Raw genomic sequence first — 14257 nt, 5'->3', positions numbered from 1 at the left:
ACGAGAGACGTATATTGTAGTAGTAGTAGTAGTAGTGTTGAAGAGTGCCTAAACAATGTATAAACACGTTTGGTTGATGACAGCTAATAATCCGTTGCATTCGCTAGCCGCCCTGTGCTAATTGCTAACGCTAAACGTTGGCCCACATTGTTGAGGCTAAAAGTTTGTTATGTTTCCAATTCACTTGTCAATCTAGGTTATTATTCTAATTTCCAACTTAAAGTGTTTGCTGATTATTGTCCATGATGAACATTATATGCATTATGTGAGCTATATACTTCATTTATATTTAATGTTGATCATGTGAATTAGCGTGTGTATTATATAACTGACATGTTGCATATTGTTATACTGTATTGCAGAAAAACACATACACCCACATTATTCTCTTAAGTAAACCAAAAACCAATACTGAATAGCCTCTTCGAATCTCTGATCGGATTCACAACATCATAGCGTCACTAGCTTTATTCCACGCACCTATAGAGAAATCCCAATCCGAATTAGCTCTCTTTTTCAATCTGGACTGATTTACGTTCATATCTATTAAAAATTCAGGTATTTACGCATTTATTCAGAAGATTTTTCAACTTTAAAAGTTCTTTGTTTTGCTTCTTCGACATTATTTACCTAAAATGGACGATAACTGCCCTTTTTTTTTTTGCTTTCAACCACAACGGGGAAGGAGCTGCAAAATTACTGGAACAGCGTAAAGAACTTCATGGTAAGCAATAGGCCGGCCCAGCACCTGCACTTGCTAAAGCTCGTCGGGTTCTTCCCCAGGGACGTGCAGGCCGACCTGGACCGCGCCAAGTTAGAGAAAGAGGATGAAAAGGAGATCTTGGCCGAGCTTGCCGACGAACGACGGCTATCTGGCCAGGAAGGTCTAGGCCAAGCAGAAGCTTGCCCAGCAGGAGAACACGGAGATCGCCATGGAGCTCGAGAGGGGTGACCCGCCAACTGTGCTGTTCAACGTTCTCGTCAAGCTGGTGGACAGTGGAGAGCTGGGCTGTCCTCAAGCGGCCATCTCTTCTCATGACCCATAGTGACATCGGAATTCAATAAATAATACGTTGTGATTGTATAAGGAATTTACAGTGTATCACAAAAGTGAGTACACCCCTCGCATTTCTGCAGATATCTAAGTATATCTTTTCATGAGACAACACTGACAAAATGACACTTTGACACAATATAAACTGGTCTGTGTGCAGCTTATATAATAGAGTTAATTTATTTTCCCCTCAAAATATAGCCATTAATATCTAAACCCCTGGCAACAAAAGTGAGTACATCCCTTAGTGAAAGTTAAAGTCAATATTAACATACGTACAACATGTCACGATATTTCGTGTGGCCACGACTATTATCCAGAACTGCCTTTACTCCCCTGGGCATGGAGTTGACCAGAGCTTCACAGGTTGCCATTGGAATGCTCTTCCACTTCTCCATGACGACGTTGCGGAGCTGCCTGATAGTTGAGACTTTGCACACCTCCACCAGTTGAGGATCCCCCAAAGATGTTCTATTGGTTTCAAGTCTGGAGACATGCTTGGCCAGTCCATCACCTTTACCCTCAGGCTCTTCAGTAAAGCAGTGGTCATCTTGGAGGTGTGTTTGGGGTCATTGTCATACTGGAACACTGCCCTGCGACCCAGTTTCTGGAGGGAGGGGATCATGCTCTGCTGCAGTAGTTCACAGTACATGTTGGAGTTCATGTTTCCCTCAATTGAATGTAACTCTCCAACACCTGCAGCACTCATGCAGCCATGACATTCCCACCACCATGCTTGACAGTAGGGATGACACACTTATAGTATCTTTGTACTCCTTACCTGGTCGCTGCCACACATGCTTGAGACCATCGGAACCAAACAAATTAATCTTCGTCTCATCAGACCATAGGACATGGTTCCAGTAATCAATTTGCTTTGTTGACGTGTCTTGTCTTCAGCAAACTGTTTGCGGGTTTTCTTTACCGTCTTCAGAACAGGCTTCCTGCTGGGGTGACTGCCATGCACACCAATTTGATGTAGAGTGCGGCGTATGGTCTGAGCGCTAACAGGCTGACCCCCCACCTCTTCAATCTCTGCAGCAATGCTGAAAGCACTCCTGCGACGATCTTTCAAAGAAAGCATTTGAATGTGACGCTCAGCAAGTGCACTTAGCGTCTTTGGACGACCAACCCGAGGCCTGTTCTGAGTGGACCCTGCTCTTTTAAAACGCTGGATGATCTTAGCCACTGTGCTGCAACTCAGTTTCAGGGTGTTGGCAATCTTCTTGTAGCTTTGGCCATTTTCATGTAGTGCAACAATACGTCTTTTAAGATCCTCAAAGAGTTCTTTGCCATGCGGTGCCATGTTGGACCTTTCCATGACCAGTATGAGAGAGTGTGAGAGCTGCACTACAAATTTGAACACACCTGCTTCCTGAGCACACCTGGATCTAGTAACACTAATGAGTCACATGACATTTTGAGGGGAAATGACAAGCCGTACTCAAGTTGGACATTTAGGGATGTAGTTTCCAAGGGAACACAGAAACACAGAAAGTCTGTCTTGTGTTATGTTTGTTACGGTCCGAGTTGCGGAGCTGCAATAAACGTTGACTCAAATGAGTTCAAGAAACTAAAGAATTTAATACGGACGAAATCATTCAACCAATTAGAGTGAAGTATTACCGTGTAGCGAGTTATAACAGAATTCACCGGCGGAACTTATGTTGGCACATTGTATAGTTCCTGGGGGGAGGTATTTTGTTGAGGGAACAGCTGGAAAAATAGTTATATTCCGCGGGTAGCATGTGAGGCTGACATTGCTACCGTATTTTGTTGCAGCTTAAATGTCAATAAAGCGACGCAGATTGGCTCCGTTGTTTGATACTCTGCCTCCGACTCCTTCCCTAGCTCGCCACGACCGAAACAAAATGGTGACGTCACGTACCGTAATGGTCGGCAAAGGATCGCCGCATACGTTTCTTCAACACAACATGGCCGTGTCAATTTTTTTTTAAATCGGTCTTTATATATATATAATATATTTATATTTTTGTCTCCATCCCTGTCCCCGTTTATAATGCGCATCATGATTTTATTTGATTTTGATTTTGGGAAAAAAAGTGTGCGTTATAATCGGGAAATTACGGTATTTTTAATTAATTGTGAATGCTTCTCCTCAAGTATTACGTTTCTGATGTGAAAATTGAGTAATTTATTAGCTCTTTAAAACATGTCAAATTTGCACTAAATTAAAAAATATATATATAAGTTGATATTCTGGGCAAAAACTTAATGATATGTTAAATATTGCTATTGATCCTGAAACTATAGGTGATTATATCTGCATTTGGTGATTTTTGTGCATCTAGAGTAAAATTTTAGAATTTTATAGCCATTTTAAGTCATATAAAACATAATCAGGATTTTATTAGGAGAAAAACTTGATGCCGCTGCTAATGTAGACTCATATATGCCTAAGGTAAGTGTCTGTTTTGGTTTTAGGTCGGCAGCAGCTTTGGTTTTGAAAATATTTGAATTTTACTTTTTTTTTTTTTAAATAGGCCCCCAATGAATCGACCCCGCGCTCCATGTCCCGTCAGTATATTATGAAGTCTATGGGATCATCATTCTGTCCTTCTCTGCTCCTACTCCCATCTTGATGTGGGAGGAGCAAAATGTAATGCTGACCCATTTTCTCTCTATTTCATTCTCTATCCCTGACATTCTCTTTTTTTTTGGTTGTCCTTCCCCCTCCCTCATTCCCTCGCTCTCTCTCCCTCTCTCTCTCTCCTCACGATGAAATATGAAACTCAGTCCATTTGAGTCCAGCTTGTCCCACGGGCTCCCAGATCTTCCAGTGCCAACAACGCTCCGCTTCACCTTTTTTTTGCCCTACATTCAGCATGTTTTGACTCTCTGACAGGAAACTTCTCCCTCCTATTTTTGATCGTTTTTGCAAAGAACTAAGTACACTTTTTCTTCGTGTCTTCCGTGCATCCCTTTCAGTGTAAAGTTGGCTGGTGGGATGTGACAACACTTTGGGTATCAGTGTGTCTTTTTCCAGCCGTCGAAGGACTAATTTTCTTATCTCCCGAACAAAGAAGAAGTTCAGCCAAGATTATTGTGGAGGATGTCTCTTACTCTGCTTTTGTTTGGATTATTTTTATTCACTTTGCCGTCGGCCAGAGCAGAACCAGAGCTGCAGGATGAGGAGGATGATGAAGAGAGTTCTTGTCAAGGAGCTTTTGACCTCTACTTTGTGCTTGATAAGTAAGTTTTTATCCCTTTGGTGAATCAATCTACATAATATCTCAAACTTTTTGGTGCTTTTGCTGCTTAATTTGTATTAGAAATTGGATTTGTTGAATATTAAGATGACTGTATACTGAATTTTAACATGCATTCTACATCCGTGTGCATGAAGTGACGCAGCAGAAGAGGCGGTCTTGTGGTTTGCTGAATCAGCAGAGAGAGGAGCAATAGTTTGGATGATACAGTCATGTTCTCTGTATCCCAATTTAGAATCAAGACACCCTCACATTTAAACAAAGACATATAGAGAAGAATCTCTTTTAGATTTACTCACACATACCTAATGCTTTTCATGTTTCTTCTTTGCAAAGCTTTTCTCACTCTACTCTGTCATTAGCATTTCTCTATTCTCCCACATTGGAAAAATTCTGTGGTTTAGTGACATCTCAGCAGTGGAGTTCTGCAGACTGCCAGTGAAGACAATTAGAACTTGCATTCCTCCACTTGGGGGATTCCACAGCTCATAAAGGGCACTTATAAAGTCACTGTTTTTAATAACCATATTGATAGCTAATAATAATTAATAATTAAGCAAATGATAAATAGGTTTATCGCACAGCATTTATGTATCTACACTGTTTATTTATCTATGTCTTTGTCCATCTACTCACCTATCTACTGAGAGGTCGTATTGTAGTTATGAATCTACACACATGCCAAATTGTGTTGGTTATCCCTCTGTTCATGAAACCCAGAAGTCACAAAAGAGTACATTGTCCCGGACTGTGAAACTTTGAAGTGGCTCTATTATGTTCTAGGGCTGCTTTAGTATATCAAGGAGAGAGAGTCTAAATACAGTGGGGCAAATAAGTATTTAGTCAACCACCAATTGTGCAAGTTGTCCTACTTGAAAGGATTAGAGAGGCATGTAATTGTTAACATGGGTAAACCTCAACCATGAGGGACAGAATGTGGAAAAAAAAAAAAAAAAAAGAAAAAGAAAATCACATTGTTTGATTTTTAAAGAATTTATTTCCAAATTAGAGTGGAAAATAAGTATTTGGTCACCTACAAACAAGCAAGATATCTGGCCGTCAAAGAGGTCTAACTTCTTCTAACGAGGTCTAACGAGGCTCCACTCGTGTATCCGTATTAATGGCACCTGTTTTAACTCATTATTGGTATAAAAGACACCTGTCCACAACCTCAGTCAGTCACACTCCAAACTCCACTATGGCCAAGACCAAAGAGCTGTCGAAGGACACCAGAGACAAAATTGTAGACCTGCACCAGGCTAGGAAGACTGACTCTGCAATAGGTAAAACGCTTGGTGTAAAGAAATCAACTGTGGGAGCAATTATTAGAAAATGGAAGGCATACAAGACCACTGATAATCTCCCTCGATCTGGGGCTCCATGCAAGATCTCACCCCGTGGCGTCAAAATGATAACAAGAACGGTGAGCAAAAATCCCAGAACCACACGGGGCGACCTAGTGAATGACCTACAGAGAGCTGGGACCAGAGTAACAAAGGCTACTATCAGTAACACAATGCGCCGCCAGAGACTCAAATCCTGCACTGCCAGACATGTCCCCCTGCTGAAGCCAGTACACGTCCAGGCCCGTCTGCGGTTCACTAGAGAGCATTTGGATGCTCCAGAAGAGGACTGATAGTATATGTTATGGTCAGATAAAACCAAAATAGAACTTTTTGGTAGAAACACAGGTTCTCATGTTTGGAGGAGAAAAAATACTGAATTGCTTCCGAAGAACACCATACCCACTGTAAAGCATGGGGGTGGAAACATCATGCTTTGGGGCTGTTTTTCTGCAAAAGGACCAGGACGACTGATCTGTGTAAAGAAAAGAATGAATGGGGCCATGTATCGAGATATTTTGAGTGAAAATCTCCTTCCATCAGCTAGGGCATTGAAGATGAGACGTGGCTGGGTCTTTCAGCATGACAATGATCCCAAACACACAGCCAAGGCAACCAAGGAGTGGCTTCGTAAGAATCATTTCAAGGTCCTGGAGTGGCCTAGCCAGTCTCCAGATCTCAACCCCATAGAAAATCTGTGGAGGGAGTTGAAAGTCCGTGTTGCCCAACGACAGCCCCAAAACATCACTGCTCTAGAGGAGATCTGCATGGACGAATGGGCCAAAATACCAGCAACAGCGTGCGAAAAGCTTGTGAAGAGTTACAGAAAATGTTTGGCCTCCGTTATTGCCAACAAAGGGTACATAACAAAGTATTGACATGAATTTTTGGCATTGACCAAATACTTATTTTCCACCATGATTTGCAAATAAACTCTTTAAAATATAAAACAGTGTAATTTTCTGAGGGGGTTTTTTCCACACTCTGTCTCTAATGGTTGAGGTTTACCCATGTTGACAATTACAGGCGTCTCTAATACTTTCAAGTGGGAGAACTTGGATGATTAGTGGTTGACTAAATACTTATTTGCCCCACTGTATGTGCAAGCCAAAATATAATCTGACCGGTGTCAGAAAGCCTGGTGGGTTTTTCTTTCATTAACAGTGGTGTTGACTCACTTCAAGGTAGATGTTTACGTGACACGTACACATCTGTATACGGCAACTTCAGAGGGACAAAAGTCATACAATTACATTCGACTGTATACAACAATTTGGCAAAGCGCAGATGACGAGAAACTAGTCTCGTTTAGCTCCGCCTGTCATAATAGCGCTCTAGCGTCCACAGCTGGAGGATGACGTCGACAGTGTCACAATTTCAGCTGATTTAGAATTCAGCCCATTGAGGGGGACAGTTCAGAACAAGGAAAATTGCAACAGAGAGCATGGGAGAAATGTCATTGTTTCAATCTCACTACTCCAATATTCTTACAGGATATTCTTTTGAACTAAGTATTTTTCCCCAATTGCTAAATAAATGGTATGGTCATGACAAATACTTAACAGTCTTGTGCTAAATGGAATATGAAATACTAAAAATGCATTAATTCAGTACGACACGGCAAAATTACTGCATAATGGTCAAAACTGTCGACTTCTTGCACCTCCCGAATGGTATTTTATGCCACTGGAGTTAGGCTTTTGTCACCCCCCGGCTTTGGAGACAGAGGAAACAGCGTATACAAAGCAGAAGGCGTGACAGCTAGCCGACATGCTAACCCAAGACGAGCGGCGTTTCAAAGTTTTTTCTCGCCACGGAGAGAAGGGGAAACGCCGAAAATAACAAATCACACAAAAGTACCTCAACTCATGTCACACACGGCGGCGGAGTTGATTGTCTTTACCGATCAGCCAGCCCACGGCGGCAGGCAGGCAGTGCTCGTCGCCAGCGAGAGAAAGGGAAATGCCAAAAATGTAAACAAAACAGGAGTAGTATTATTACCCATCTACTTATTAAAATGTTTCCCATGATCGCAGTATTTGACATAATATAAAACAAAAAGCTTACTTAATCATCCGTCCAATGGTTTTCTTGATGGTCGGGCTTGTTTTGTCCATCGCGGTGAACAAGAATCTTTTGAAAATCCAAAAAGCCTCACACCACTCTCCCTGCTGCAGCAACAAAAGCCTGCAGCATTAGGCTGCCGTGATGCGAAAAATAAATGAATTAATTTGCAAAATCAGCTGAATCCACAGTCCATCTGCATGCTGTAAAACAATGGCTGCGTTGTGAGATGCTGACCCGGGTGATGTCACATTCGCATTCTTCCTCAAATCACTCACTGTCATGGTGGGTGATTCAAAAAATGTAATAAATAAAACGATTGCTTCCACACACATCCAAGCGGTCCATGAAATAAACATGGTTTTTGCTGTTATAGGCACTTTAAGATCGCTCTTGGCGCATTGTCGACTAAGTGAGTTGAACACAGACACACCTGGCAGAGTTAAATGTACAAGCATAATTAATCCGCCACACCCAATTTAAGTGCACGGGTCAGAAAACAAAGCAGGCGCAAAGACTTGTGGGTGAAGTGACACCACGACTGTAAGTACTGTTGTCTGTAAATAGCTGGAGTGTGTTCGGTTAAAAAACACGTTATAGTAAGCCTGAGTTCTGTGCTTACTTAAGGGATGCAAAGTTCCTCTGCTACCTCTCATGAGCGTAGGGTACAATTGCCAGTTAGGCCCATGGTCTGCACTAGGGTCCCCCTATCATCTAGAATATTGACAACATCACAATGAATATATAAAATGAACACTCCTAATGTAAGAAAACAAAATATGGTTACATATTTTGAATGTAAAAGGTATGAATAGGAATTGCTTAACTTGTCCAAGTAGTTTATTCAGACTTACTGAAATCATCTAGGCATTCTTCATTTAACGGCATGACTTAATGTTACCTAAAGCAGTTTTGTGTAACCACTTGAAACAAATTTCTCAGGTCAATAACATGTTTTATTTGTTTGAGTGTACTTCTTTGGATATCTATCCATGTTTCCTAGAATCTATCTACCTCTATCCACCGTAATTTTCGAACTATAAGGCGCACCTGACTATAAGCCGCCACCCACCACATTTGACAATAAATTGGCATTTGTTCATAGATAAGCCGCACCGCAGCTGTCCTCACTGTATTATGCAGGCATGCAAACTTGCCACCTTTCGGTGAAATTTCACCGTTTTGAAATCAAAATGGGTCATTCTTCTGAATCACGTAGATCCGAGGAGAAAAAAGTGGGGCAGGGTTGTCAACGAGCGAGTGAAACCGTTAACTTCAAAACCGTAGTCCATGCTCAAAACTACACTCTAGTCCGATGACCTAGACCTATAACCGCCACTCTCTTCTCGTGACAACAAATGACTGACAATAGTGAGAGACAGGAGCACAGTTATCACCAATCAGCAATGAGGAGGCGGAACCCCTCTCCATCCCAGCTTCTCGCCCGGACCCATTGGAAATTGCGGAAAGGTAAGGGATTAATGTCAAAAATTGTTAACTTCTTAAAGCTAAAAGTTTGAGTGATGGCCTATAGTGTTCATAAATCATTCAATCGTGTCGTTCGATCAATTCCTGCGCTTGTGATGTGTCTGTAACACAAGTATTCGCTTAATTTCTTGATAACAGACTTCAGATAGTCCTCGATATTTCACCGCGTTGTAGAACGTAGTTACTCGAGGTAGATCTAACTGCGAGGGGCTAACTAGCGCCTTTCACACAGGGCTTTGCTAATAAAGTTAGCGAACGTCAGTTGGGATCTGAATTGTCGCCAGTTGGCGTTGTGACGAGTTATTTAAGGCCCCTTTGTAAAGCGCTTGTTAACGATAATTTTTTTTTTTTTAATCATGAGCAATGAGGTAACTAGAGTGATGAACCAGTGCCTTCCATACAAATCATGGTCAGGGCTTTGTTAGTAAAGTTCTGAATGGTCACCTGTTATTTTTGACAACGAGTTATTTAAGGCCCCTCTATACTGTCCGATAATTACAGAAAGGGAAGAGTTTTGCCTTGTTGTGGAGGTTGTTTGTTTACCCATCGAGAGGTTATCAAACTGGAGAGCTCCGCTTCAGGTCGCGTTCGTTTACCAATGAGGGCAAAAAGTAGCAGTTTATAGTCTGAAAATTACGGTACTATATTCCATTCATCCAAATCAATCCGTTGATCTCATCATGTTATTTTGTATGCAGAAACTCTCTTTTGACACTTTGACACGCCATATTCATAGACTTCATAATGATATTGACGGGACACGTGGCCGATTAATATGGGGCCTGCATTGTTGGCATGGTCGTCAAAGCTGACCAAGTGGAATCACAGACAAAAAAACCTTTTTTTGTTGAAAATTCTTGTGAATAAATTATTAAATCCTTGAATTCTTTATAGATATAGACATAAAACAGTCTCGATTCTTGGTTAAAAGCAATAAACCAGGCAGTTAGCATTTATTTTACGTAAATATGTTGAAGTATGATGCTAGTCTGTCAGTCAATTTGGCGGCCGCCATATGTAAACAGAGCTTTTCCAGTGAAAATTCTTGTGAACAAATGCTTAAATCCCTGAATTATTTATCGATATGGATGTAAAACAGTCACGATTCTTGGTTAAAGGGAAAAAAAAACATGCAGTTAGCATTTATTTTATGTAAATTTGCTAGAATGTCAGTCAATGTGGTGGCAGCCTTACAACAAAATGCTTTTTACGTTGAAAATTCTTGTGAAAAAAACGAAAAATATAATAATTATCATCCTCGAACAAATCACACCTGAGATAATCCTTCCTGTTTGTATGTGGTCCAGCTTTCGTACTTTTTCAACATAAATCCGGCGTTGGATCGCTGCATGTGACGCTGCGACCGACTGAATACCTGAAGCGGATTGTTGGATGGCTCTCTACTTGAAGGCGTGACTCAGTGAAGGTCGAATCTGACCCGTCAATATCATTATGAAGTCTATGCCATATTGCTATTGTTACGGTATTTTATTTTTTCCTTTTTTGTAGGTATTTTGAGATTTCATTGTTTTGCTATTTGAATTTTTGCTGTTTACACTATGGAGAATTAATCAATTTCATTCAATAGTTGTACAATGACAAGAAAGGCGTTCATTCATACAGTATGTTATCCATTCAATAATTAGTCTGTCCATCCAACTGTTTATCCATCCATCCACGTTTCCAACTGTCATCCACCAATCTGTTTTTCTCGCGTATCCCTTTGTCCATTTATTTCTCCATTATTCCTGCTAACAGTCCATCCTTCAAACAATGTAACATCTATCTCCTAACCAACTGTCCATCATGTGTGCCTCCCTGAATTGTATCCACCTGTTCAATTATCAATCCTTCCCCCCAACCGTAACCCGAACAACCATCTACCAAGGGCGTGAATGGCTTTTAATTAATGATGTATACAGAAATTTGAAACTTGAATAAAAAGTAAGGATAGGATACATTCCGAGGTCTGTTTTTGTTACCTTTGCGACATAACAGCTCAAGTCGCTGCAGGCGAATGGCTTTATCAGGAATATACAATCTTCTAACCGCTGATTTATGCTTGACAAGCTGCGCCCGCAAGCATCTGCTGCACAACTCGAAACACGGGGCTGCTGTCCAGATGTGCGGAGGCCATTGTTGACTCGTTTTGTTGCCTAAAACACAGACACATGCTAAGAATAACGTGAGTATAGGCCAGTGTTATTGTTAGCTCTCATGCCAGCTTCAGCGCACGCTCCAGGGAAGACTTTTGAGACAGACATACTATAGACATGGCTGGTGGACATCAAACATGAGGAAGCTCTCTAGTAATCTTCTTCAAGCAACGCCCAACCTCATACCTCGGGGTGGCTTTTCACAGACACGCCACGAAAGCGGTCATAATCCATATGAAATACAGCAGCTCTGCAGTGCAGTTGTAATTCTGTGTCGACAATCTTTTTGTTGGCAATTTGAATGCTGAATTAAGTCAAATTTATTTACATAGCCCTTTACAAACTCTGAAAGGGCCTTAAAGTGCTTTATAACAAAGCAAATTATAGTACATTATTTAAAAATAAATAAATAAAACGGCAGGAAAGTGGTATACAATAAAACTGAAAAAAAAAAAAAAATAATAAAAATGCTTCACGTTAAAAGTTATTACAACAAATACAACATATAAAATCCGAATACATTAAACCCTAGAAACCAGGCAACCCAATGGAGGTAGATTTGTGTCTTTATTATTCAATCAAAAAAAAAAAAGTTGCTTCAATTTAAAAAAAAAAAAAAAGTCGTTTCAATCAAAATATATATATTTATTAGGGCTGTCAAACGATTAAAATTTTTAATCGAGTTAATTACAGCTTAAAAATTAATTAATCGTAATTAATCGCAATTAATCGCAATTCAAACCATCTATAAAATATGCCATATTTTTTGTTGGAATGGAAAGATAAGACACAAGATGGATATATACATTCAACATACGGTACATAAGGACTGTAGTGGGCATTTCACTCTACTGTCATTTAAATCTGTCTATGCTGTCCTCACTCCGAAGCGTCTACTTTTTCCAAAGCTTGACAGCTAGTGAACGACGCCTTAATAATCAGACTTCTTCCTTTTTCATCTGATTTATTAATAAAATGGCCTCAAATGTCCTCTTTAGACCGTAGTGAAACTACAAAAAAAAAGTACACAAGCATTGCTTTAGCAACAACGTTAGCTTAGCACGCTATACAGGTTCACTAAACATAAACAAAAAGCGTCTCATACAAAAAATATAACATTTCGCTTACTAACATAATATGTACATTCTTTACAACAACCATACTTACGGACAAATCTTGTCCAAGGATCATATAAGCACAACATTACAATGTAGGCGTCAGCCCGAGACGTCGTGCAGCCATATTGAACTGGCAAGAAAGCAATAAACCATGTCGCAAAGCGACCACAAGAGTTCGCTGTTAGACAGCACAAAAAACCTTGCTGTAAAACTTACCAAAAGGCAGAATACTGTCTGAGCGGGACATGTGCGTTAATTGGGTCAAATATTTTAACGTGATTAATTTAAAAAATGAATTACCGCGCGTTAACGCGATAATTTTGACAGCTCTAATATTTATATATATATATTTGATATAAATATATCAAAATATATAAAATTCAAATCAAAATATACATATATATTAAATCCCAAAATAAATGCATTTGAAAACTATCTTTGATTTTTTTTTTTTTTTTTTTTGGATTGAATTTGAATTTTTTTTATTAAAGTAATGTCGTTTTGCGTTTGGGCCACATTTTGGCTAGGACATTGTGTCTTTATTATTCAATCAAAAAATAAGTTGCTTAAAAGAAAAATAATGTTTTCAAAAGAAAAATTACTTCAATCAAAAAAAATTTTTTTTCAACCATTGAAAAAAAGTTGTTGAATGCGAATAAATATTTGAGACTCAAAAATTTGCATTTGAAGTTTTGAACACTTAATTTTTCATTGAAAATATTTTTCTTTGAAGCAATCCTTTTTATGTTTGGGCCAAATTGTTGGTAGGGCATTCTTACAAAAGTTGCTTTAATAAAAAAATATATATATATTTTCTATCAAAGAAAAAAATCATTTGAAAAATAAAATGTAAATTTATATTTTTTAAATAATGTTTTCATTTGATTTTTTTTTTTTTTTATTGGTCAATTTTTTGTTAAGTGCAAAAAGTTTTGAACTACCTTTTTTTGAATGAAGAGGAAAACGTTTATAAGGCACTTTTTTAATTGCAATTTTGACAAATGTTCACTAGCCAAAATGAGGCCCAAACACCGAAATGAGGCCCAAACGCAAAACAACATTACTTCAATCAAAAAAGTCGTTTCAATTAAAAAAAAAAAATAAAAAAAAAAACGACTTCAATCAAAAAAAAAAAAAAAAAATCAAAGAAAATTTGTTTTCAAATGCATTTTTTTGTTTCAAATTTATTAACTTTTTTTTTTTTTGATTGAATTGACCTTTTTTCTGATTGAAAATATATATTTTGATTGAAGTGACTTTTTTTTGATTGAAGCAACTTTTTTTTGATTGAATAATAAAGACACAAATCTACCTCCATAGATATCTAAGTGGTATTTTGTCTCCAAATGAGGGATTATGGTTAGTTTTGCTGATGATTCGAGGCGGGTAGAATAGCCAAAAACTTTACTCAAGTAAGAGTAGCATTACTTCAAAATAATATTACTCAAGTAAAATTAGTCATCCAAAATTTTACTCAAGTACAAGTAAAAAAGGGAACCTCGGATTTAAAGACTCTTAGGCTCTAATAAGCCACAATTGTTCTCTTTTACTAAAATATATTATTAGAAACACATATATTATTGCCATTGATTTACAAATCTATAATATTTAGTACATGTTTTGACCTACGAAGGGCGCCATGTTTTACGTGCGCAATGCACGCTGGGGGTGATGATGTGGTATGTCTGCACTGCGATAATAGCTGTGCTAGCTAGCAAGCGAAGCTAGTATGATGACTGGCATAATTTTGTCACATTCAGCTGCCGGTGTTCTGTCAAAATTTGCTCCCTTATAAAATTTTGCT

General features: G+C 39.0%; 1 protein-coding gene across 1 annotated transcript in view; it reads left to right on the top strand.

The window, feature by feature from the left end:
• Positions 1-3827: 3827 nt before the first annotated feature.
• Positions 3828-14257, top strand: part of antxr1c (ANTXR cell adhesion molecule 1c) — a 99432-nt gene continuing 89002 nt past the window's right edge. Inside the window, exon 1 of the mRNA XM_057825887.1 lies at positions 3828-4267. Within this exon, the coding sequence (XP_057681870.1) occupies positions 4128-4267 (140 nt within the window). The 5' untranslated portion in view covers positions 3828-4127. The remainder of the gene's footprint in view (positions 4268-14257) is intronic.

This window comes from Corythoichthys intestinalis, chromosome 21, assembly GCF_030265065.1.
Source record: "Corythoichthys intestinalis isolate RoL2023-P3 chromosome 21, ASM3026506v1, whole genome shotgun sequence".
In the NCBI taxonomy this organism is placed as follows: Eukaryota; Metazoa; Chordata; class Actinopteri; order Syngnathiformes; family Syngnathidae; genus Corythoichthys; species Corythoichthys intestinalis.
Note: the sequence above shows the minus strand (reverse complement) of the source record. Positions and strands in the feature narration are given on the sequence as shown.